At 54.4% G+C, this 26,488-nt stretch overlaps 1 protein-coding gene across 1 annotated transcript in view; it reads left to right on the forward strand.

The window, feature by feature from the left end:
• Positions 1–369: 369 nt before the first annotated feature.
• The window catches only part of SLIT1 (slit guidance ligand 1), a 48,160-nt gene continuing 22,041 nt past the window's right edge, over positions 370–26,488 (forward strand). The window contains exons 1-3 of the mRNA XM_018069231.2: positions 370–459; positions 751–822; positions 1,469–1,540. Of these exons, the coding sequence (XP_017924720.1) occupies positions 758–822; positions 1,469–1,540 (137 nt within the window). The 5' untranslated portion in view covers positions 370–459; positions 751–757. The remainder of the gene's footprint in view (positions 460–750; positions 823–1,468; positions 1,541–26,488) is intronic.

Below are 26,488 nucleotides of genomic sequence, written 5' to 3' on the forward strand. Positions count from 1 at the left end.
TCCAGAGCAGGGTGACATACATCAAGTCAGGCTTATTTCATTGCTAAGGGCTCTAGGGCTTCTGTCCCAAGGGGGGCATCCATCATGGGGACAGAGGGAGTTGGACAGCCCCTTCCTCTTGTTGCCATATTATCCATGAAAGATGGCAGCTTACACACTACTGGCCAGCCAGACTTCTGTGTACCCAGCACTGCTGGCTGTTGAGGATGAGGGTCCTCTCTGGAGCCAGCGGCCAGCCCAGCCATTTCTGGTGAGTGGCACAGAATTGCCTCAGCCACTGCTGTCCTTTGGGTCCTCTCTGCCATTTTTTGGGAGGTACTGGGGAGGCTCAGTGCCTGGCCACCTCCTGAGCGCTTCTTTGCTGATTTCTGTCTCTTCTCTCTGCAGGGAACTCAATGGCAACAACATAACACGGATCAACAAGAATGACTTTGCTGGGCTGAAGCAGCTCCGCGTCCTGTGAGTTTCTGATGAGGGGCTGCCTGCCCCGACCTTGGCAGATACTGTACTTGGCTTGTGGCCCCTCCTGGGGCTGCTAGAGATGGTCAGCCTCTTGCTCAGGGCATCTCCCAGCAGGGCTGGAGGGTATTGTGTTGAGCTGAGTATGGTGGGCTTCCAGCTGGAAGAGAGAGGGGCGAAAGAGATTGGGTTGTGTTGAGGGGATAGTGGGTGAGGTGGTCCTGGGTCAAGAGAAGTGATGGGGGCACTGGGGACCACCTTTCCAGAAAGCTGACCCCCTTCTCTCTGCAGGCAGCTGATGGAAAACCAGATCAGCATAGTGGAGCGTGGAGCGTTCGATGACATGAAGGAGCTTGAGCGGCTGTGAGTGCCTGGGCATGGAAGAGGGTTTAAGGGGGGCTACTGGGTTTAGTTGCAGAGAGCATCCTTTCCTTTTTGCCTTAAACGTATTGGTGCTGCTGGACTTCAAACAGCTTCTCTTCTGCACGGCAGCAGTATTTTACAGTGTAGCAAGCAAACCTATTTGTGTTTCTATAGATCTTAAAGTCTTTTCTGATGCTTTTGAGGTGAGGAGCAGGTTAAACAAAAATCATTTTTGCTGTATCAGCTGTCCTGTGTGTTAGCGAGGGAGCCCTAAGTTCTGGTCCAGTACTCAGTAAAATAGCTCAGCAGTTTAAAAATCCCAAGCTGCTCGAGCAAATATGAGGAGCTGAGTGAGCAGCAGGTTAAGAGCGCAGTTAAGCAGCAGTCAGCAGTTAACAGCTTGGAGTCCTCTCTGCATGTAATTACAGCATTGTGAGTGAGTCTATTAATGCCCCGTTGGTTGTCCCCACCTGGGAGTGTGGTGGGCGGGATAGGGGTGTCCTTGCCAGGTGGGATGCTCTGCTCTCTTGGCCCCCCTGAGTGAGCCAAAGCACCCAGCTGTGCCTGCCACAGCCGGTTGGGTTGCAGGTGGGGTCATTGCTTTGCCCCCCCACCCAAATCCTGACCCTTTCTTCTTTCCTTGCAGACGGCTGAACCGCAACCAGCTGCACACCCTGCCCGAGCTCCTCTTCCAGAACAATCAGGCGCTCTCACGGCTGTAAGTACCTTCCGTGCCTGTGGGGCTCCCCTGCCCAGCGGTGATGTGGGCTCACTTGTGGGACTGCATGGGTTTTGGAGGGGCACTGATGTCCCGGGAGGGTGCTGCTTCTGGAGAGTTGTGCTGGTGCCTTGTCCCGGTGATGGCTCACTGTGTGGCAGGGGAATGCACCCTGTTTCTGTGTGACCACAGCATGCAGCATGTCAGGAAATTGGCTGTGACTTGCAGAAGACCTGAGACTGGCACTGTTAGGGATGTTTTGTAATGCATGGGTATGTGGCAGGAGGGGCTGGCAGTTTGGGCTGGGTCTGGCATCCCAGAGCTGTGCCTCCACAGTGTCAGTTGCAGAGGTGCTGAGCTCCACAACCTCCTCCTTGGGCGTGGATCACAGGCTCTGGAGTAGGGTGCCCTTATAGGCTAGACTAGGTTGTCATGAAGGAAGGGTGAAAGAGGATGTCCCTAAGGAGGTCACATCCTGCATGGAGACCTCTGTAGGGTACAGAGAGCCCCACAGCCCTGCTCAAGAGCTGCCTTTCTGTGGGTGTCTGGGGAAAGAGGCAGAGGCCGTGCCTGGGGCAGATCCAGCCTCTCATGCCTGCTGCCCCCACTCCACACTGCTCTGCCTGCCTCCATCCCTGCTTGTCCCTCTGCACCCGCAAACACCCCCAGGGACTGTCTCTTGTCCGGAAAGCCCCAGCTCCACAGACCTCTCTGCTCTTCCTCCCTCTGTGCATCAGCAGGCTGCCTGGAGAGGGCTGCTGGGGTTTTGATAAATATTCTCTTTTCCATATTGGCTTTCCCTTGCCTGGGGCTGCTTTGCTTGGGCAGTGGTGCTGTCAGCAGTGCCAGCATTGTTCAAACAAAACATTTACAGGCTCTCAGCTATGTCAGGCACCACGTATATTGGGAAGGGGACTGTGAGAAGGAGAGGATGTGTGCCAGACTGGGGCTGGTGCTCTGCATCACTCAGAAAAGCAGCTTACACCCTGTGGCTGATTTGCAGTGCATCAGAGCAGGGTGGTTGTAGCTGGGACGCGAGCTTTCTGCTTACTGCATCTTGTATCTCCATTTCTCAGCAGTGAGATGAGGATGCCAGGTCCCTGCTGGGTCAGGGCAGGAATGGATGAAATAGCTGAATGGGCTGAGACCTTTCCAGGACAGACCTTTCCTGGCCATGCTGGGGCCAGGCAGCCCTGCCTGTACGGGCAGGCTGCGGCTGATTTGTTCCAATAGTGCCAGGGAGTCAGTCCTGGAGTCCAGCCGGAGGCGGTGTAATGAAGGGTTAAAACGCCGTGTGGGTTGCCAGCATGGGATGTGTGAAGTGGTGGACAGGCGCCAAAGATGGGCCTAGGTAATGGCAGCTGATAGCACAGGCGTTCAATTAATTATCAAATGGCATTTGTTGAGCTCAGCTGTGCAATATCGTGGCGCCAGCAAGGGCCCATCCTCCTCCAGCCACCCATTGCATAACAGAAACATGGGCAAGAGAGTTATTTTCCAAACATCAGTGTTTCCCTTTTAATCTTGCCTAGATTTCAATACCAGGCTTTTTCAAAAAGCAAACCCTAACGATTGATCAGGGAGATGCAGAAGGGCAGCTCTTGGGAGGGCTGTACAGTGTGCTCCTCCACAGCCCCTGGGCTCGTGTGGATCCAGGGCTGTACCACGGTGTGCACGGGGCTGTACACACCCTCACACCCTGTGCACGGGACTGTACATTCTGCCGTGGGTTGAAGAGGGCTATGCAAGATGCTCCTTGCAGCCACCTCGTGCTCAGGTGCATTTCAGCCTCTTCCTGTTGTTTTACTGCAATGTGTTAATTGTTTCAAACCTATTCCCTGACACCCTGTCTTGAAGCTCTTTTCTGGCTGTCTCTGACATGGCAAACTCTGCCTGGACACCAGCACCTGGAGCTATTTTTGCACAATCTGGGGCTTTGTGCACGGCTCAGATTTTGCAGCTCCTTTACTGTAACTGGTCCTGCATCTTGGTGAACTCTGATGCTCACTTGGAGCAGAGGATCCCTGCAGTGAGCTGTGGGACTGGCGACAGGGGACACACTGAGCCACCTGCCACTCTCCTCTGCAGCACATTGCCCCACACTCATTACTGAGGGTAGGGGTGCAGCACTAGGGTCTGCCCAGGTAGCACATCAGGAGCCACTGCCCTGGCAGAGCCTTGAGTTCTGCATTTGGGCAGCAGAGCCCTGTGTATCAGAGGACCTACTGCTCCCTCTCCTTGATGCTGCCTGTTGCTGAGGTGCTTAAGGATGTTTTGGGGGGGGATAGTGGGGCAGGGGGTGCCTGAGGCAGCTCGTCTAGACACATATGCTGGCTTAGCATGAGGTGGGATCTGGACGAGTGCTAGTCCAGCCGGTGCAAGAGGTCATAAGGACACTCTTAAATTGCTGCAAACCTGGGTCAGGCTACGGGGATATGAGTCAGTGGGGAACAGGTTTAAGCTAAATTGAAATCAGCTTGCCTTGAACCGAAATTGGAGCCTCCCCACTGGGCTTTGCACTTATTTAACTGCTGAAATGGATCTGGGGTGGCCCCACTGCTCAGTGACCCCTCCCTGCCCCAGGAGCAGTCTGGGACCCGTGCTGGTCCAGGAAGAGAGGGTTCTTACCAGAACCATGCTCTTGCAAATCCTGGTCTCCAAAACATTTCCAGCAAACAGGGCCTGTGCAGGCTTCTCCTTGACCTGCCCACTGCAGCCACCCATGGCATGCTCCTCAAGTGCCTGGAGTCCCTGCTAGGTCCTCATGCCCTGCCAGCATTGTACTGGGAGGTCTTGAATTAGCAAAAACTGTCTCAATGAGTTGGGTTGGGATCTCTTTAGTTGGGAAATGAGGCTGCCAGGTGGAAGCTGAAGCAGAAAGCCAGGGGTGGATGCAGGAACCAGTGGGGGTTGCTTAGATGGGTACTTGGATGCTGGCCTGGATGCTCCAGCCTCTTCTAGATGTAGTCTTGATGCACCTCTCGCAGCACATCAGTAGCATGGCAACAGATTAAGGCAAGTCTGTTGAATTAAGGATATGTGATACCCATAAGAGCAGTTTCCCACTGTACCTTGAGCCTGATGAAAATCTCTCATGAGCCCAAGAGGAGGCCCTCAGGCTCGGGTCAGGTTGGAGAGATCTTTGTCCACCTCCTGGGTCTGAGTGTCAGAGCCTAATCCACGTTGGTGGTACTTTGTGGTCTCCCAGCCTGGCTCAAGCTGCAATTAGTTACTCGGATCTTGGCTATAAAGAGCATTTGTGCATTGGGATAATGGAAAGGGTTGGAGTTAAACCTGATCCGTTGGGGCTTAAATAAACTGGGGAATGGCAGGAAAGGGCCAACAGAAAGCAAACCTCAAATAACGGCATGGGGGAGGTGAGACGCCTGGAGAGGAATGTTTTCCCCTCGGAATTTGGGAATATTGAGCTGACGCCTGCCCGGAGCCTGTCTCGGTCTGAGATGGTGGGGTGGGGGGGCTGTGCCAGCACCTTGGCAATGGGGCCAGGAGGCAGGGGGACGCTCTGCATGGCCTCCCTTATTTATGTCTGCCACAACGAGCGGGTAACTCATTAAGCAGCCCTGTTGGCTGGAAATGGTGCTGATCTGAGGTTTCGCTGAAGAGCGCCTGACCCCAGTGACCCATTCTCAAACTGGGTTTAATTAAACTGTCAGCACTGGACGGAAGAACAAAGCATCGTGGGCTTGGGGGGGGGCAGGGTCCCCCGGCAGCTCACTGGGGAAGAGCACATCTCCTGCAAGGTGGAGAGCTGATAAAAAATGAATCTTTCCTTCCATCATGGATTACCCAGGCAAGAAGGTGACCTCTGCTATTGCAGTGCCCAGCGCTGGTCCCCAGTGTGTCACAGCCGTACACATCTTGGCTCAGCACCGGTACCTGGCATGCCAGGAGCCGTGGTAGACCTTCCTTCAGCATCTCTCCCAAGCTGGCAGGAGTTTTTATTTTTCTTGGTTTCCCTTCACAAAAGAGAAAGCAAGCAGAGTTTCTCTCTGCTCTCTTGGGAAGGATGGGGGAAAGATGGGAGAGGAGTTTTGTAGCACTCTCTCCCTTTTCTGCCCACCTCCCCTTAAAACCTCCTCCTGTTTCTAAGCCCCTTTGGGAGTCCTGCATGAGGGAAGCAAGGAGGAGAGAGGAGTCTGGGATGGCTGTAGCAGCAGGGTGAGGACAGAAATGCTGTGGGCGCATCATCAGGGAGGCAAAGACGTGGGCTGTTGAAATGTGCTAAAGGCAGCCAGGATGGCTATAAATAAATGGTTTTCTCCAAGGGAAGCCGAGCGGATGCGAGGGAAGAGAGGAGCAGTGGGTGCTTGGCTGTGAGGAGCTCTGGGGAGATGCTCCTGCAGGAAAGCTGCAATCCTGGATGGATCCCCCCAGGAGCAGCTGCCCAGTGGTTTCCCTCAGCAAAAGCTGCAACAGCTGCTCCATGCTCAGACAGAGTGGGAGCTGAGAAAGGGTGAGCAGAGAGTGTGGGGGGAAAAAAGTCTTGTCTTCTTCCTTCTGAAGATTTAGGACATGGGCTGTAGACTGTCAGCTCCTGTCAGACCCATGCCAGCAAAAATGGTGTAGGAGATGGTGCCACGTCCTAGCTGGCAGCCAAGCCCAGGGGGAAGGGCTGCGGTGCTGCTCTGCTGTCTGTAAGGGCAGGGGCTCCCTGGAAACAGCATTAACATCTCAATCAGGGCTGGTGACTTTCTGAGCCAGGGACATGTGAAATGTTGTAGGAGCTCGGGGGATTGTCACGCTCCTGTGAGACTCTCTTCCTGCAGCCGGAGCCTGCAAAGGATTAGCAAGGCTCTACAACTACCTCTGTCTGGGAGTTGACAGAGGGACCAGGGGTATTTAAAGATCTGGGTGACGATGGAGTTCTGAGCTGTTGCAGAGAGCACTGCATCTGGGTGTCCTGCCTGGGTAGGAGAGGTGATGTTATGGTGAGCTCTGGAGCTAGTTCCTCGCACCACCACTGAATTTGGCTAAACCTAGCCCTAATTGCCTTTAGAAAAGCAGGAAGAGAAAAATAGGGGGCTGCTAAATAACTTGAGAAAATGCAAATTACATCCTTCGAGAAGGAGAGGATCACAACCACACGAGAGGAAGCTGTGAGCTGAGTAGTAGCAAAACAGGGTGACAAGTGAAAAAGGAGCTGTCACAGAAAGGAATAACAAAACAGGCCCCGCTCAGATGGGGCTGGCTGCGCGTAGGAGGTGTTGCTTGCGAGACTGTACCAGTGACCATTCCTCTTGGGGCTGCACTGGGAAACCCCCCAGGCAGAGAAAGGAGAGATGGAGAAAGAAGTGTGTGCTCGGCTGGATAAAGGAGTGGTCCCATGCCCCTACAGTGGGTGGTCGTGCTGGTGCCAGGTGGGCGGTGTGGGTGTCAGGTGGGGACGCTCTCTGAGGAATGCATGTGCCACAGCTCTGCTCCCCTCCCAGTGTGGGGACTTGCCTGAGCCTTGGTTTAAATTTAATGGGGGATTTTCAGTACCTGCCAGCCTGGCTCCCTGAAAATGCTGCTGTGGTGGTGGGCTGGCTCTCCTGTGCCAGACACCCACCCAGTCATCCCATGGTCGCTCCTGTGGGGCTCTGGCTGAGGTTCACCACCTCCAGTGAGGTTTTGTGCTCGTTCTGCAGCCAGTGAGCTCGGCTAGTGCCCAGGAGCCTGCAGCCACTGTGTGGGAAGGGGTCTGTGGGCACAGCATTGTGTTTTCATCTTCCCATGCTGGAGCAGGATCACTTTGGTTCCCTGGGCATGTGCCCCTTTGCTCTTTGCACAGATGTGTGCGTGCTGATGTTCTTGTGCAGAGGTCTGTGGTCCAAGAGCAAAGTGCCAAGGTCAGAGCAGAGAGCAGCTCCCCTGGAGCAAATCTCCCTGCTTCCCGTTCCCCAACATCCCACATTTTGTCCCAGCTTCCCCTCCAGCAGCATCCCCCTCCCCTTGTCGGGTGAGGGCCAAGTGTCCCTGCTGTCACCATGCCCACGTTTTGGACTCCGGGTGCCGTACCCCCTCACGCTCCCCAACAAAGCCCCTTCTGTCAGGGACAGAGTAGGGCTGGGGGGGGCAGGCTGGGATGTGTCCCCCCGAATACCAATGAGTAGGGGGAGTGTGTTTACCCCTGTAGCTGGGGTAGAGAGGGAGCCGCGGGGTCTGTATGCTGCAAGACCCCCCCCACCAGCCAGGGGGAGGGGGAAAGGGAAGGGAGGCCTCTCTGCAGTCCCCGGGAACAAAGAGTCAGTGTGGCTCGTGACAGCTCTAAGGAAACGCAGGAAAACAAATGTGCCACTAATAGGTGGGGAGGTTACCTAGGGAAAGATGCTGCCAGGCAGGCAGGGGGCCAGCCCCCTCCCCGGCGGGCTGCCAGGTGGCGAGAGGCTGTGACTGGCACCCCCAGTCTTGGTGGGGCTTGGGGGGCTGCAGCAGGGCCAAGCTGAGGCAGGTTGGCATGTCCCTGCACTGCTGGCCCATGGGGACAGCACCCTTATGGGTGTCTCTGGGGGTTTTGTGCTGGGTGTCCCTGCTGGGAAGTAGCACCCTTGTGCAGGGAGCTGCTCACTGCCTGCTGGTTCTTCCCCTTCTTCCTCCGTTGTTCACATGCCACAGACCTCAGTTTTTTTTCAGGGGGGACACAATAAGACTCCCTGGGGGATCCTGAATGCAGACAAGCCTCAAAGGCTCACAAATTAAACACTTGTTTAAGATCTCTTTATATTTAAGCACTTCCACAAGCTTTTCGGGACCTGACTTGCAGTCTCTGGAGGCAAAGGAGTGCTGGGGTGAAGGTTGCTGCTATGTCCCAACTTGCAGATGAGCAGCCTCCCCCTTTGCTTCCCACCATCCTGGGCCCCCTCCCACCAGAGTGATGCTGCAGCCCCTGCACAGGGACGCCCGGCTCTTCTGCGCCATTATCCTGCCAGTGAGCCAGGGCTGCCAGGAGTGGGCATTGCCAGACAGCTGCCTGGAGATAATCTGCCCCACTCCCTCCATGCACCCTGTTGTGCTCCTGACCCATGGCCAGTTCCAGCTTTCTGGCTGTTGAGACGCTTCCAGGGTTTCCCTGGCAATGCACAGGGTCAAGCTCTGCTCCTGGGGCTCCCTCCTCAAGCCATTGGCTCCTCTGGACTCATCCTTGGTCTTGCTTTGGCCGTGGGCTTGGATTTGGCTTTCATAATGTTATTAAAGCAAAAGGGTCTGTGGTAAGGTGCAGCTTTCATCCCCCTGCCCCTTTCAGCAAACGCCCCCCTCCGCATGGCATCATGCAGAGCATCCCTGCCCAGCTCCCCAGCAATGCACTGGCAAATGGGAATTTGCAACCCATGGGAAAAAGCGATGAAAAATCAAGTCTTCTTACTGCTGGGCAGCAGTGCTAATTACACAGCTACTAAAACACAGGGGAATTATTTATTCCCTCCCTGGCTCACAGCTCATGGCATGCATTGTCCCACATTCAGTCTTTTGCCACCTTTGGTTTCCTGAAAGAGTTAAAAGAGCACTTGGAGGAGCTGATCCCTTTGTCCATACATTTTGAGTACAGAATAGAGGCATTTCTTTCCTCCTGTTTTCACAGCTCAAATAGTAGAAGAGTTCAAAGTAATATTAAAGAACCATGAACAGAATAAGCTTTGGTAATCTGACTCCCAGAATGTGGAAGAAAAAAGTCTTATGCAGTGATTCGAGGCTAAGTTATAACTTGGTACCCCTGCACTTGTATCCACAGACATGTGGACTTGCAGAGCCATGTAAGTAACCTGTGTTTGCTGGTTGATTCTCCCATGGGTGGGTGCTGGACCTCCTCATCTCTCTTGCTGGGACTGCCATGAAAACAAGCCGTCAGCAGTTTCCAGAGTGGTGCCTGTGCCATGTCCCTTCTCTGCTGCTCCCAAGGGACCTGTGATGATTGTGGCATGGATAGTGGGTCATGCAGCATGCAACCTCGACACCAGCAGCTCGGCTTGCTGAGCTCCCACTTCTTGCCCAAGCAGGCTGCCTGGGATTCTGTATCCCCTGCTGTAGGTAGGTAATTTTCCCCATGCTAAAGTGCTGTAAAGGCCAAACAGGTGAGTGTAAGTTGGGAAGATGCCCCTTCTCACATCCAGGGGGTTTTCCTGGTGCAGCAGGGCTCATAGGCATTGCCAAGGGGAAGCTGTCCCCTGCCTGCAGGTATGGGCTGAGGGCATCCTGGTTTGGTGAGCGCATTCCCCAGTGTGTGCCAATCGACACCTGCGCATGAAGAAACCCTGCTGGCAGTGTGTTGGGGGTGGGTTTGGGGAGGTGGGGATTCATTTTCCAGATTCTCATCTGTGTTAAATTAATTATCATCTCAGGCTTATCCTCACCTAACCAGCAAGATGCTGGTTGGGACCCCCACCGCCCTGCCAGAGCTAAGCAGCATATGGATTAGGGGGTCTTACCGGCTGCCTCCCCTGGCCCCTCCATGGTTGTTGCACCTCCCTTTGCCCCCAGAGGCTTTCATCCCCATTTGTGTCTGTATTTCTCTTCAGGATAGGAAAAGCTGGTTTAATTTTTACTGCTCCCAAGGGAGCTGTTGGTAACTGAAGACATCCCTCTCTCTTGTTCTCTGTAAACTGGGAGGCAGGAAATGGCAGGGATGGTTTAAAATGGTTTTCTCACCCCTTCTTCTGCTTGCCCCTCTGATGGGAGATGGCATTTAGGGCAGAGCTTCTTGGAGAGAAATAAAGTTGCTCAGACTTTTTCCAGGCCCTGGGGCTGGAGGAGAGATGTTTCTCTGGGAGATGCAGGTGGGAAGAGCTTGACCGTTCTCTTGAGTGTTTTGGCAGTGGTAATTTTGGGATCCTAGGGAGGAGGAGTGAGGGGTGTTAGCCATATTGCACTGACAGAGTATTAAATGTGGCAAGCACAGGAAAAGCTCCCAAAAAGTGTCTCTCATCCCAGAGGTAGGAAGTTCTCCAGCCCCAAACCCTTCTCATGGTGGAACTGGGAAGGGGACCTGCGAGTCTTGGCCCTGTGTCCCTTCTGCACTGTTTTCCCATCCCTAGTATGGGTCTCAAAGGGGCTTTTGTCTGACTAGGAGCCCCACAGGTGGATGGGTGCTTCATATCCCCTACTTTACCCCTGGACTGGGATGCTTTTTCTCAGGGCACCATTGGCCGGTTGCTACGCAACACAGGCTTGTGGGTTGCCTCGGCAACAGGGGCCTGGGGATGTGGGTTGACCCTATCATGAGACCCTTTTAGGATGTTTGCCTGGAGTTTGGTGATCCCGCTTGCCGTGGACTGGTGTGATTTGCTGGTATGTGCTGGTCCAGCGCAAGAATGATGGAAATGCAAAATGTGTGGGTTGGGCTATAGGTACTTGACATCAAGGTTTTAACCCCAGGGATACTCCATTGCAGCTCCTCTCCATTGCAGCTCCTCTCCACTGCACAGCCAGGCTACTACTGCCCGGCAATTAACACCAGTGCTATTAATTACTAATCATAGGGATGAAAGTGGGGTGTGTAGTAGGAATGGAGATCTGCACTTGTGGGGTAGACAGGAGCAAGCAAGTGAGGAGCAAGCAAGGAGGCTGGCTGCATTCCCAGGACTCGGTGGTGTTTCCAGCTCTTGCTGTCTGACCGGAGGCATTTCCACCTCCTGGTGTTGTCATCCCGCTCCAGCTTGCTTGTTCTCCTCCCCACGGGCGCAGCATGTTGCTCATTCCTGCATCCTACGATTTCACAGCATCCCCGCAGCCGGGTGTTAATGAGATTAGACCCAAGCTTTAAGATGTCTCTCTCTATCCTTTGCCATCCAATTACACAGCCCGCATGGTATCTGATTGCCTGTGAGAGGGGAGGACTGGGGCTGGCTGGGATGGGAGGATGCAGCTGGTCCTTCTGGGTATCAGCCCCGCCGTGCGGAGTGGTTTTCTTTCTTTTCTTTTCACTCTTTCTTTTTTTTTTTTGTTATTCCCCCGTTGGCTTTGAGCTGCTTCGTTTGGCTTTTTCATCGCTTCTCAACGTGGTGGCTGGGCAGAATTTGTTTAAATTAACTGCTTGAATGGCAGCGTTTGTGTGTGTTGGTGGGGGGGAGCTCAGACAGCACCAGAATGGATGAGGGGGATTAAAGGTGCCTAATGGGTTCCAGATGGGCATCCTGGACTGGGAAACACCCCCGCAACCCCAATCCCAGCTGGGGGCCGCTGGTAAGGAGCTTGGGGCTAGGAGCTGGGATGCTACAGTGGGTGGCTGCCTGTTTCTCCCATGGCAGGACAGCTGCTCCAAGCATGTGCCTGTGGGACTGGGGTTGCCCTGAAGCTCCTGGGGTATTGCGGCTGCCTCTGTGCTGCCCAGCCGTGCCTGGGGTGAGCAGGCAGATGCACTGCAGGAAGCACCCTCCCTGACTGTCCCTAAGCACAGGGTGCAGCAGGCTCCACTCTCCCTGCTGCAGGCTGTGGGGACGTGGGGCTTGGGGATAACTGCTGTGTGAGTCCAGCTTTCAGAGGTGCCTCACCTCCATCTTAAGCTGACATTGCAAATGCAGCCTGCTGCGGCAGCACCACTGGAGCAGCAGTTTCTGCTCTGCAGCCTTGGCTGTAATGTGAGGAATGATAATATTTAGTTTTTGATGCCCTCCCCCTGGCCTCTAGGGTAGCTCGGGGCACTCACTCAGTCCAACTTCCCCACCGATGCAGACATCAGCGTGGTTTTTTCATCTTTACAGATGGAAAGCTGAGTCCTGGAGACAGGAACTAAATTGCCTGCATGGCCCTGCCATTTGCATTTCCCAGATCTGTAGGGGTTAGAGACATGGTGACAGCCCTGCCTGTCTCTCCAAGGGCTGTGCCTCTCACTGATGGCCAGAATTCTCCTCCAGACCTGCTACATGGTGCCAGAGCTGTGTGTTCACAGCCTGTCTGGTGGCAGGGCCAGATTGGAAGCACATCAATCCCAAATGAGATGAAAAGTATGGGAGCAAAGGGCTGCTGGGGAGCAGTGGCACTGGTGGGGACCGCAAGGTCATTGCTTTTGAGTTTTATTAATGGCTGAGAGCAGGACCAGGACACAAGCTGTGAGCCAGCTGTCTGCTGGGGATATCATCTGTGCTGCAGGACAGCACATAATTTTGTGGGAGATTTCAGATTTTTAGGGGAGCAGGTTACAGAAGAGCCCATCAAGTTTAATAGAAGTGAGCATCACATGGAACTTTTTCCTATTGAAAGCTGGCAAAGCCCTGTTCCTGGTGGGCACGACTCTGCTCACCCCAAAACAGATTTTTGTGAAGGCAGTGGTTTGCTCTGGTGTGTCCGGCTGCATCTGAGCAGATGGCTGAACCAGGGGATGAGGCAAGGCACAGGAGGGAAATCCACAGCAACACTCCCTATCCATAAGAATAGTGGCAGAGGAGGGTCCTGTCAGGGTGTCAGGAGAGAGCATGGGGCAGTTGGGAAGCACTGGTCTGCTGACTGGCCTCCATCCTCTGCTGACCCTCAACCGATGCTCTGTCTGCCAATCTTCCCAGCCCATCCTTGGCCCCACATCCCCCCAACCCCCAGCTCTCATTTCCTTCCACAAATATTGAGAAAATAAATAGCACAGCTGAAAGGGGACATCCCCGAGTCCCTCTACACACAGCTGCCTCCCCAGGGAGCTGCAGAGGTGGTGACCCTGCATTCCTCAGCCTAAGGGTTAACTGGAGAGAAAGCAAATATTGGTTTCTCATGGGGCTGCCCCAGCCCATGCTAGTGGCCAGGGCTTCCTCTTGCCTGAGGAAAGAGACTCATAGGGCAGGCAGGTCCCTGGCTCTGACAGAGGTGTTTGCACAAACATGGCTCTTTGCCCAGGTAGCTCAAGTTCCCCATCGTGGCCTTGAGCCTGCTCCTCAGGACAGGACCTTCCTATCCCCCATCCTTCTTCACTCCTTTCATCCTGGTCTTGTCTCTTAGCAACTGCCCCTGCCCAGGACCTGGACTGTGTAGGGAGGGATGTGACAGTTTTTATGCATCAGTCACTTTGTCACCTCCAGAGTGAGGGCGAGGTCATTAACTCCCACAGCACTGGAGGGGCCGAGGTGCAGTGAGTGACAATCCCTGTGATGCCTCTGCCTGGGTAGCAGCCACTCCTCTGCCTCCAGCTTGACACTGATCCCCACTACAATAACGATACGGGTGGCAATCAGGGAGGAATTAAAGGATAATTAATGCCAATCCACATGGAAAATTGCTCTCGTCAAACAAACCTGATATCATTTTTTTTGATGAGCTGACAAATTGGGTTGATAAGTAGCGACTGTGCTGACATGATATACCGAGACTTCTGCAAGTCATTTTACTCTTGCCTGGAGGATATTGCAATGAAAACATTAATATTCTGCAAAAATCAGTGCAGCATTTCTGACAGTGTGCTTCCCTGGTAGACCTCCCTGGGGGAATTGCAGCGGTCACCCTTCTGGCAGGGTGCAGCCGGGGTCTGATGATGGTGAACTGATGTTCAACATCTCCGCAGAGCTGCGGTGGTCTTGGGATCTTTGGTGGCAATATTGACTTTTGCCAATCACCTCCCAGGTGTCCTGGTCTCTTGTTGCCTCCTCTTTCTGTCTAACACCAGCTGACGGTGAGCTGGGTGGTGTACGTGATGTAGCCAGGGAAGAAACCACCTGCATGTCACAGAACTCAGTTTGGGAGGAAACATGAGCCAATAGGTGAAAGGAGCAGGACTGGTGCTGCTGGCAGGATTCCGGTCTGGTGGGATGCTCTGCCTGAAACACCTGCACTGGAAAACATCCTCATGCAAGGTCACGCAGCTGGGGAAAAAAAAATGTAGGTCACAGCTACAAGATGGGAAACAGTGTCTGGGGATGTGGTTACACTGAAAAGGACTTAGCAGCCATTGCAGCAGCCTGCTCTGGGATAAGCGCTGCAGCTGGGGGAGTGATGGATGAGCGGAGTAGCTCTGGGTACCGGGGGGTTGCTCTTTTGGGGGGCAGCAGGGAAGCCTCTGCTGAGCATAGTTTCTGCTTCGGGGTCCGTAGTTTAGAGAGATGGCTGGGAAATTAGAAAGTCCTCAAAGAGGAAGTACAGGATAATTGGAGATCTGGAAAACCTGCCTTCCAGTGAAAAGAATTAAAAAATTCAGCCTATTTAGCGTATGCAAGAGGAGGTTAGGAGGGGAATTTATACCTCTCTCTGCATACCTGCATGGAGAGAAGCCTGATTGTAGGCACCTCATTAATTTGGGGAGGGGAAGAAAAATGAAAAGAAAAAGAGGAAAAGCATAAAATCATTCAGTAGCTGGAGGCTGAAACCAGATGAATTCAGGCTAGAATTAAATTCTGCTTTTTCACAACAGAGAGCAATTAACTGTTGAACACTCAGCTGGGAAGAGGTGAATCAGATGTCCTTTCAAGTTGCAAAGCAGATTGTACTTCTTTCCCAACCGTGAAAGCTGGAAGTGTCAGGGTTGGAGCAGGAATCCTAGGGAGGGCTCTGGGTCTGGACTGAGTGCTCAGAGGTGTCCCAGTGATAAAGTGTCCCTTTCTGAGTGATGGATGGCACCCCATCTGGTGTCCCTCTCTGTTTACTGGGGACATCAGTCCAGTGCTGCCAACCCAGGCCAGGTCCTTAATTGCTCTCAAAGCCCCCAAGCATCCCTGCCCTGTGAGGCTGGCTGAGCAAAGCTGGCTGTGGAGGCTTTCTCCATCTGGGATGATGTGAAGCAATGTCTGAGCAGGCATATCTGCTGGTAGGTATGGGGCTGCCACAGCCTGGGGGCTTCCAGAAGGGGATCCCAGGCTGCCCTTCCTGCCCTCAGCCAGGCTGGGGGAGATCCACTGGCGCCAGTCTTCCCACGCTCTCCCCAGGGGATGCTCAGCCATGGCCTTCCTGACCCCTGCACTGCAATCCTGTCTGAGCATCTTGGGCTGAGATATATTTTACTAGCATAGTAAAAGGGAAAGACAGCTTTGCTTTAATTTTATGAGCTCCACAGTACTTTGCCTGGTTAGGTGCTGGCTGAGCTTTTGCAAGGGCTCTGGCTTGGAGTTCACAGGGCAAATAGCAGTGGTGGTTGAAGATGTTGTCTCTTCCCTACACTGTTCCCTTGCCTATCACAAATGCTCTTCCTCCCACGCCCCCATCTCCGCAGAGCCAGACAGGACCTCCTCCTCTCCTGTTGCCATCCCTTTGCAGAGAGATGCCAGAAGTGACTGTGACAGCAAGGCCAAAACAGAGCGCTCCTGGGTTATCCGGGCATAGGGTTTTCCTGTCTGTCAGTCCCCCGAAATTGTGCCTGGAACAGGGAGAAGGTGAAACTTGGCTGTAGCTGGGGACATGGCTGTGGGGAAGTAACACCCTGGCTGCACATTTGGGGACAATGCTTACAGAGCAGTGGGATGCTGCAGGGAGTCATCGGTGCCCCCGTGAGTAGGGCACTGTGTGCCCGTGTGCCCTCGCAGCCTGTCGACCCCTGATCCCCCAGTTGTAGGACTGTCTTTACATCCTCTGGGAATCTTTGTGCTCCTGTCCTTGCAGCCTGCCACTGTAGGGCGTGGGTTTTGTGCTTTTGCTTCTCTTGTTTTCCTTTATTTTCCATCCTCTTTCACAAAGACACCTATTCTCCCCCGCCGTGCCCCGGGGATTTACACAGAAAGCTCACCCTCAACATGGCAAAAGAAAGGCCCGGGCTGCCCGGGAGAGGAAGCTCACACAAAATGTGGTGTGTGGCTCTTTGTGTCCCCTTTGTAATTCCTCTGCACAATGAACTGCCCCGGCCACCCACCAGCCCCGGGCTACCTCCAGGTGCCTCATCCCTCAAGCCCCTCGATGTGGCAGCAGACAGAGCTGGGGATGCTTCTCGACGGGCAGCCGAGAGCACGGTCTTTGTGCTCAGGAGAGGGGAAATCTGGGCAGGATGGGGATCGCCATGTTTCTGCAGCAGCAAAAAGCTCCTTGCATCCCTCCTGGCCCCCAGGCAGAGCGCTGGGGGTCCCTCCAGCAGAGCCTTTCCATCAGCCCCATTCTGACGGCTTTTAACATGCTAATGACTCTCTCAGGGGCAGGAGCAGCTCTGTGTAAAACCCATGTTCAGCCCTCGGTCATGGACATTTGCTCGGAGACACAGTGTTAAATATTTATCCTCCCGTCTCCCCCCCCAGCTCCGCAGGCATTAACAATAGCGATCGCAACCGGCCCCTTCCCCCTCGCCGGGAACATGTGGCTCCCGGACCATGACAGCGAGCGTTATCGTTTGTACCTGTGAATTATTGATAAGGTATAAGATAGTTCTTGCGGTGAAAAAATAATGAGGAGGAGAGGCTGTTTGCAGCCTGACAGGGCGGGCGCTGCTGCAAACCCTCTTCTCCAGGGGCAAAATGGGCGGTGGGATCCTATTTCTGCTGGGCCCATCCACCAGCTGACCATGCTGGTCCTCAGCAGCATGCGGCCAGCACCCGACTGCCGTTGTGCCTGGTGACTCCTCTCGGCGTGGGTCTGGCTGGCGCCTGTCCCCTCCTGGCTGTCCTACACCTTTCCCGGGGGAGGTGGGCAGCTGCCCTCCCTCCCCAGCCCCACACTGCCTGAGCCACCCGCGAGCCAGGGGACGCTCGCTCAGGCAGCTGCCCGTGGGTCGCGGGGGTGAGTGGGGATGTCCCAGCTCGGCAGGTCGGCTGCCCACCCCGTGGTGCCTTGGCGGGGAAGGGGCAGGTATTGCCCAGCCCTCCAGATGCTGTGGCTCCAGAGAGCAGATGGGAGAGCCTTTTGGCTGACAGGGTTGGGAGACTCGGGAGTTCTCCAGGGGCTGAAGGAGGGAGAGTGGTCCTCGGCCCGTGGCTTTACGGACACCGATGCATGCTGTCCCTATGCCCTAATCTGTCCCTGGAAAAAGGGGGATGATGCTGCTGAGTCCCTGGGAAGCAGCTGGCAGTCCTGGAAGAGGGTCAGTTCCCTGGATTAGAGCTGTCCTTTGGCTGGAAGCTGAATGCAGCATATCCATCCCCTGAGCCATGTCCTAGAGAGCCCCCGTGTCTACCAGCTCTGGTGGGTCTGCGTTCTGGCTGTGCTTTACGAGCCTCTGAAATGCCATGTGAGAGGGTGCAGATGGCCCAGGGGGATCTTGTAGTCAGTGGTGTGGGCAGTCTGATTAAAATCAGGGTGCCTCTTTAAGCTGGTTCAAAGCCCAGCTTTGATGTACTTAGACACTCAACCCTGCTGTGTTTTGCAGGGAGAGCATTAGAAGGAGAGTCCAGGCATAGCGTGCAGATTTGGGCCAACCTGGGGCTAAACATCTGCATCCCTGGGATTGGTGGTGGGGCACCAGGGTCTTCCTTCCTTCCTCCACAGAGTGCTCCTTGGGTTGTGTACATAAGGTAGTGTTGCTAGCAGAGGAGCATTGCACTGGTCTTTCCACCAGACCTAAAAGATGGGCTGGACTCTGGGAGGGGCCATGTCCTCCCCTCTGCTGCTCCCCAGGGTGCTGCTTTTCCAGGTGTGCTGGCACAACAGGTGGGTGAAAAATGGCAAAGGCTTGAGAGTTAAGGAGTAATTAGGAGAGCATGTGCATGTGCAGCGTGTCTGCATGCCGGAGGGTGTGTGGACATGCTGCAGTGGGCGATGGGTTGCAGTATGTGTGCCACAGTGTATGGGCACAAGGGGAGACACTCCCAGGCAGTGTGGCAGTGTGCAGAGCCCCAGGCCTGAGGGTGCTCCAGCATTACCCTGAGTACAAGCTGCAACATGGGAGCGGAGCAAGGAAGGAGTTGAATACAGCTCCTCTGCTGCAGCAGAGATTGATCCCAGCATTAAAGGCTCTGAGAGCATGAGCCCTTGTCTCCCCACTCACCCTCCCGCTCCCTGACTTGCCTCCAGTTGTGCAGCAGATACAGGCCAGTCCACTCGGATAGCAACTTTGAAGTGTGAATTTCAAACACTGCCTCTGTCCTCATCCAGTCTCTCATGTCTTCTGGAAGGCACAGAGAGCAGCAGAAGCACCAGGCACATGAAACAGCCCTGTTCAAAGCCTGGCACTGTGGCTCCCACTTGCAAGCCCAGTTAAGTTTGCAGGCAATTACCTGGTGGTGTTCTCTGCCTTTGCTCCTGGCCTTTTCCCTTGCAAACTGCCTGCTCTCTTCTTTGCTTTTAGGGGAGAAGCTTGGCACCAGGGCAGACACAAGCTGGGCTGGGCTGGGCTCCTGCCTTCAGGTTATGGTGGGGGATGCTGCAGCCCTCCTGTGCCCCACCCCATGGTCCCCATGGCTCCATCTCAGTGCTGAATTGGGCTCACACCGAGCCGGTGCTGAGGACTGAAGCACAGAAACTTTCTGTGCATGGAGCAAAGCAATACAGAGGAACTTTGGCCCCCTACTCATGAGGACAAGTCCAAACCCAAGCCCTTTTTTTCTCCATCTCCATTCTGGCTAGAGGGGTGCAATGAGTATGGCTCATCCCATGCTGGATCCCTGTGTGCTGTGGGATGCTCACATGCTCAGCCAGAGCTGGGGCTGTGTGTGCCCAGGGAGGATCCAGCCCATTCCCCATGCGAGGCAGAGGTGAGATGGCACATGTGAACTCGACTTCACAAGACATCAAATGCACTGTGGTTGGATGGAAATTGGCTCTCAGAGCTCCTTTCTTCTAGTACTGAGCAGCTCCCCACTCCTGCTCCCCCCTCAGCAGGTGGATGGGCTGATAATATGAGGAAGCACCTGCTCCTCTCCAAGCGGTGATTCCTGGGATCTCATCTCCAGGCTCGCCGACACTTTGCATTACTGTTTGCTTAACTAAGTGGGAGCCCTCTTACATCCCAACTGCCTTTGCTGGGGGGCTCACAGGGCTCATGGGGGTGGTGGGACACATAGAGGCGTTTCTGGGCTGTCTCCTTTGTGCTCCGGCAATCTCCAACCCTGAGAGAAACCCTCTTTGCCAGAAAAATGGGCCCTTTTCCCAATTTACTTGAAAAGATGTCCCGGATTTCTGCCCAGTCAGGTCCCTACATCATTCTTGAGCAGGATTTCAGTGTGGGAGCTGGCTAATTCACAGTATTTTACATATGTAATATGTTGTCAGAAATGCTTTTAAATCCCTGTAATATTTAATTAGGAAGCAGCTTTTGGCATATTAGGAAGGAGTGGGGCTGTCTAATTAGTTATTGACGATTTCATAACCATGAAGGTAATTAAGTAAAAGCTGGAGGCAAGCTCCCATGCATCCACCCCATTTTGGGGCTGCTCTGGGATGCAGCAGGGTTGGTGCCAGTTGTCTGGACTTGGAGCAGTGTGTACCCATCCAGGGCTGCTGCTGGGCTTTCCCCATCCATGGGGTGAGGGACAACCGTTCCCCATGGCAGGGACTGTGCCCAGCCTGCAATCCCAGCTGCAGCAGGATATCTCCCACCTCAGGTCTCCAGCCTCCTTCTGCAGGGCTCTGACATCTTCTGGGGCCTGTGACATGCTTGTCTACCAAACCTGGTATTTTTAATCTCAAAACTGATCTGGAATCTGACAAAATATGAATCATCCAAGAGATGTAAGAGCTTGCAGAGTCCTGGGCAGACTGGAGTGTATTTTTAGCCCGCACGTGTTGGAATTTGACTGTTTCTTAGGGAAAAAAGAGGGTTTCAGATCTGAGTGCCTAGCTCTGGCCATGATGGGAGTCCCACTACCGTCTCTGCATTGCATTACTCACCTTCCCACGGCAGTATAGGAAGGAGGATGAGGGTCAGGCTGTGCTGCACAGCCCCTCCTCACCTCTCCCATCTCAGAGGATCATGCTGGAGGTCCAAGCCCTACTTATTCCCTTTACCCACCCCTGGTAGCTCATGGCATGGACCATGCAACCAGGGTTGGCAGCTCACTCTTCTGCTGGCCCCAGCCAGCAGCTGTAGCTCCAGCAGCACCTGGAGCCAATCACCGTTGGGGCACTCCCAGGAGCATGGGTATCTCTGGGGACACCAGCACCCAAAGTTGCATCTGCAATCCAGCCATGCTGCCAGTGATAGATGACACATATCACTCCCCAGGCTGCCCTGAGATGGTTCCTGCTGCATCCATTGGCAGGATCCCAGTCTGTAATGCCCTCACTGTAAGATGGGGTTCCTGGCCACCCACCTCCAAGGGGGCCAATATCTGCCCAGCTGCACTGGTCTGGGTCTCTCCCTGTCTGTGGGGTTTGCAGCCAGGACCCCACTGTTCGGGAGATTTCATCCCCTCTTTTATCTTGGCGGTTGGAAGCTGGGGAGCCGATAATGATGAAGGAGTGTAAATGTCAGCAGGAAAACAGCTTCAATCAGAACTGTTAAAAATAAACCTGCCAGGCCTGCTCTGGCAGGGGTAATCAGCCTCAGCAGCTCTTCTCCCCAGGTCCTAGAGCATGAGCTGCCGCCGTGCCGAGCAGCGCCAGGCCACCTGCACAGCCATGCTGGAGGCTGGCTGCAACCTTGGCAGCTCCAGCCCCAGCCAGCAGCTCCCTTGGAGCTGTGAGGAGTGACCCCCTGAGCCAAGCAGGGCGAAGGGTCCCATTCTCTCTTCACGGACTTTCCTGGCTCTCCCCTCAGTGGGAATCCTCACTGCAATCCTGGCTGCTCTTGAGCTCAGTCAGGCTGTGGCAGGAGCTGTGGACGTGCAGGTAACACAGCCCCTGACTGTTCACGCACATCCACAGGGCAGAGTCAGCCATGGGCTCTTGGAGTCACAGAGCCAGTGTCCCCACCGTGAGTCAGATGTGCTTGGAGCAGAGACAAGAAGTGCGTTATTAACCCCAAAGATAATTAACCTCAGGGCAGTTTGCAAAGGGATGGTAAGGGGTACAAGGGGCGTGAGGCTGCTCCATCACCTGAGCTTTAATATGGAGGCTGAAGGTCCGTGTGAGACCCCCAGGTGCCTGCAGGCTCAGGGCTAGGGCTCCCCAGTCTGTGCCTTGTGGTTAGCTGCTGCTGTCAGGCTTGATACTCCTCAAAGGTTCCATGCATACATGGATTTGGAAAAGGCAGGAGGAGCACCCAGATGTGCCTCCAGCAACTCATTTCTGCCTCCCCAAAACAAGGAGGGGCTGTGGATCCCCAGCACAGGTGAGGTCTGTGGGCGGCTGTGTTTATGACCGAGGTGGGGGCTGCAGCTGTACTAACCGCCGGCAGGCAGAGGCTTCCCCGCACCCACAGTGTGGTTTTGTGCCAGAGGCTCTTCAAAGAGCTGCTTCATGGAGGGAAGCCTTGTGGGTTGGGGTGCAGCTCTCTGTGGCATGGCCATGACTGGCTGCTACTCTCCCAAACCCTCTTGGGAGCAACATTACTGGGGCAAGGGCAGCCCCAGCCTAGGCCCAGCCTTGTAGCTGGGCTTTGCTGCTGTTCCAGCAGTTCTTATCCCGGTTTTGATGTGTCTCACACAGGATGGAGTCTCTTTATCTGCCTGTTGGGTTTTCCCTGCCATGTGCCCCTGTGTTTGGTTCACGTGCTCCAGCACTCTTGCAGCCTTTGTTCCCTTCTGCCTTCCCACCCTCCTTTCCCATTGGACCCTTTTTCTATCAGAGCTGTTTCCTGTCAGCCCTGTGTAAAATCACATCTCTTTTACCAGCTGTTAGGCAGGATTTGAAATGTCCCACTGGCTCCACCCTGGCTGCCAACAGAGCCTGATGCTTTTCATCTTGCAATGCATCTCCCACCTTGCATCCCACTGCCAGCTTTGTGGTCACTCCCAAGTGCCCTCAGGAAGCCAGGCAATGAAATACAGCTGCTGCTGGGGCAACAGTTTTACCCATCTTAGTGCTAGGGCTGAGCATGAGGAGTATGAAGGACCCTTAGTTATGCCAGGGCATCTAATCAAGTAACTCCAGTCTTGTAAGGTTCAGCATTGGTTTTAGAGCATCCTCCATCCCATAGGGAGTTTGCTTTAGCCATTCTGAAAGCTGGGACCAGTTGCTGTCCTGGGACCTGCAAAACTGAGAAGCAGCATCGCAGATCTACAGCATCACTTCTTGGCTCACCAGTATCTGGGACAGATCTGGGACAGCCGGGATGCAATTCTCAGCTTGGCTCAGCCTCATTCACACCTTGGAGGAATCCAGGAGGGCTGGCAGGGCTGGCTTCACACTTATTAGCAATTAAAAGCCTCAGAGCCTGGGAGTCAATTAGTTCTGAGCTCCACAGTGCCGAAAACCCAGAGGATGAGCTTGCTAACGAGAGCTGCAGCCAGCTCCCCACAGGGCTCAGGGCTGGCTCTCCAGAAGAGCTGTTTGCTTTTTCATTTACACCTTGGATGAGTGTTGCAGCATCAAGTTCGGGGTGTCTTCTCCGGCGTGAGCTTCCAGGCAGGGAGCACACGCTGCATGCTGGAGGATGAAAGGCTTCCTGGTGCGCAGGGCTGGAGCCTGGCACTTCTCACGGCAAGGCACAGTCGTGCATGGGGTCATGATGGGGTGAGGGAGGACCAAATCTTGTCCCAACTGTCCTGGAGCTGCACAGGAGGGTCTTGCTTTGGCATGCTGCTGTCTGCTGGAGGTAGAGCCACATAGGGTCCAGCAAATCCCTGCCACCACCCCCTGGCTTGCTCTGCTCCAAGCTCTGGAGCTGCTGGTACCCTGATTTGCTGGGTGTCCTGGGATGTGCTGGGTCTGTGAGCACTGGGCAGCAGTTTCCCTCTGCAGGGCTGAAGGGCCTGGTGTGCAGCCCTGGGGAAAGGGCTGCTTTTGATTTGCAGTGTGTGGGGAACATGCTGGGTGATGCAAATGTGAAGCAAGTGGGTGCACAGGCTGGAGGGTAGTGTGGGAGCTGGAAAGAAAATGTGCTTTGGTGGAGGGTTCATGCTGGGATTTCCCACTACTAGAGGGCAAGACAGAAGCAAAAACATGAAATGAGGGAGGAGAAAAGTCTCGCTGAACACCAGGGCAAAGGGGACTTGGAGGTGGTGAGAAGCAGGGATGCAGAAAAGCAGGAGGTCATGCAGTGATGGGGCCACCGGTTGTGTGCCTCATCTCTCAGTGGCAGTGGGACACAACGGCTGTGAGCCAGACAGCTGCAGTTCTAACACTCCATGTCCAGCCAGGGGAGGGGACGAGCCCTCACCCAGCAGAAGGTCCCTTTGCAGAAAGTGACAGGCTGGCTACTCTGGCATGTGGGCTGCAGGGCAACCCCCTGCTCACCCTGGGCTCTGCCAGACCACAGGGCACTGGGCACAGCGAGTGCTATGGCTCTCTCAAGGCACTTTAGGATGTAGAGTTGATGGCAGTGCCTTAGCCTCATGTTGGTTCTCCTTCCTGCTGATAACGAGGTTGCTGGAACAAAGGGACAGTGTGGGGAGAGGGCGGTGACAGGCATGCAGGGTTTGCAGCTTGTTATTTTACTTGTGTTTCCATTAAAGCTTCTGCTTTTAACTTGTTTCAATCTCTGAAGAGGCTCCAGGGTGTGTAGCAGATGCTTTATTCCCCCTCCCTCCCACCCTCCCCTCTTTTCCTTGGCCAGCTCCCGTTGTTCCCATAGCATCCTCCTTCCCGTGGAGGCCGAGTCCCGCGGCTCTGGCATTGCAGCGCGGCCCACGCAGGAGCCGATCCTTGCTGGACCTGGACTAGAGCCACCACTTAGGCAAAGCCCGGCTTGCGCAAATGCCTTCCCTGTTCAGATCATCCCACTCGCAGTGGACACTGCATGTTCCGAACTTCCTCTGTGTCCAAACATGGGGCTACTGGTGTTACCCATGGAACACACAGCCATGTGTCTCAGCATCCCCCGTGTGCCCTCTCAGCAATGCAGGCACTGTGGTGGCACCATTGGGTGATGCCAGCTGGGGTCAGTTGCTGGTGCTCTGGTAAAGACAGTGGCCCAAGGTCATGGCACAGGTCAGCAGTGTCCTTTTGAAGCCACTGAGATTTATGTGTGCCCTGAAATGTTTTGCTAAGTCAACACCATGCTGGGGCTGGGACTCCTCTCACTAACTGTTGCCATGAGCATATGCTGCCTTTTACACATGCTCTGCTCATCTGTCCAAGCAACAAACCTCTCCATCTTTAATGTTTTTGGAAGCATCTGCACCTCCGGGGAGGGAAGGCACCAGGGCCAGAGCCTGGGGTCAGCACGGCACTTTGGAAGGCTTTGGGAAGGCAGGGTGGCACGCATGAAGCATTGCTCCCTGTTCTGCCATTGTTCATCTTTACTCTTTGCTGTGTGGACACAGTGGACAGGCAGAATTTGTTGATTGGGCTTGTGTCACTGAGGTCTGTGGTCTGAGACACTCGGCATGTCATTGTGTCTAGCTGTGTGTTGCCTTGCTCCAGCAAAGGATTGTTTTGTCCTTATATATAAGGATATATAAGGGTATAAGGATATATATAAGGCTCTGATCCATCGCTTTTGCTGGTTCTGAGACAAGAAATATTACTACAAGAAGCCTCAGGTAGGGATGAGGGCAGCTCTTCTAAGGGAAATTATTATTTATTGTCACTTGGACCTCAGTGGATGTGACCTGGTATATCATCCTGGAAACCAAGAGATGCTGAGGATGCTGATCCCTTTGGGAGGACCACCCCATGGCCTGTAATCACATCACATGCCATGGGTGGTGTGTAAGTAGGTGATGAATGTGGATACAGCCCTTGCACAGGGAAAGGGACCCCCAGGGCTGGGCAGCCTGTGTGATTCAGAGCATGGGGGCCCTGCAACTCACAGCTGGGGACATGAGCCCCACTTTTCAGCAGAAATGGGGTAGAGGTACACATGGAAATGCACACAGAGGCCAAACTCCCCATCCCACCCAGGAGCCCTGCTCAGGGCAGGAGAGGCCAGTGGTGGCTTTCAGGCAGCTCTGGTGGCTAGAAGGATGGCTGGATGTCCTCATCTCTAAGACCCCTGTAGGGACACCTGCCTGCCTTTGCACAATGCTTTGCTGTGCCACAGAGATGTCTCCTGTGCTGAATATAGGTTGCTGCCACCATCCTTATCCCCACTGTACTGTCTCAGCTCCATGCACCTTGTCCCCAGTACCCATCAAGGCTGTCTGGGTCAGAAGGCAGTTTCTGTGGCTGCAGGTTGTGGTCTCCCCCAGCTCGCCGTGGGCTGCGGCACCGGGAGCCAGGAGGATAATGAGATCTTAATAGTCCAATTATATCCCATCGATTTACTCAGCACGCAATTGTTGGCGGCTGTAGCTGCCTGATGAACCACTCTGCTCTGGCTGCCAGCGGGGAGGGCTGTGCCGCACCGCCCAGCCTGGCATGTTCCTCACAGCAACCAGCTGTTCCCCCTTGAACCCCTGCAGGAGCGGCACGCCACCCCCCCCTCCCCTGTCTCACTGTTGCCCCTGTCCAGGAGGGGCAGGGACAAGAGACAGGCAGAGATTGGAGCGGGGATGCTGGTACCCTGCCCTGGTTGGGTGTGCCAGCACTGGGCTGACCCCAGGTTGACGTCCCTATACTGCCCTGGGGAGCAGAAGGGTTGTGCATCTCCACCTGCCACTAAAACAGGCTGACAGGAAAAGTGATTCCTGGTGGGTGACAGACCTTGCTGGCAGAGCAGTGGTGAAGCCACCATCAGTGTCTGGCAGCCTGCACTGGGCAGTGTGGTGCTACCAGAGGTGTGCCCAGCTTGTTTCCTGACAGCAGGAGTCAGCTCCTGAGCATTCGCCTGCAGGTGTTCCTCGCCACAGCATGGCATGGCAGGTGCCTCTCTGCACTTTGCTTTGATTAATTTCCCTTTTGAGCTGGTTGTGACTGGGAGTTGCATGGATTAACAACTCCTAATTTGGAGGAGTCACTCAGTTATGACTTTAAGCCTGCCTTCATGATTGTGTTGGTCATCCCTTGTTCTAGTATTGTGAAAAGCAGCAAATAATGTTCCTTTTTCCCCATACCATTCTGCTTTGGACCCTGTCCCATCCTCTCCCATTTCCTTTTCTGGCCCCCGCAAAGGTGCCTTTTCCAGAGACCTTGCAATCTTTTTCCTGAGTGGCAGGGGCTCACACTGAGCTCACCGTGCTGCTCACCCTGTTTGCATTAGGCTTTGCCATC

The sequence above is a fragment of the Manacus vitellinus genome, unplaced genomic scaffold (assembly GCF_001715985.3).
Source record: "Manacus vitellinus isolate BGI_N305 unplaced genomic scaffold, ASM171598v3 scaffold_15_pilon, whole genome shotgun sequence".
In the NCBI taxonomy this organism is placed as follows: domain Eukaryota; kingdom Metazoa; phylum Chordata; class Aves; order Passeriformes; family Pipridae; genus Manacus; species Manacus vitellinus.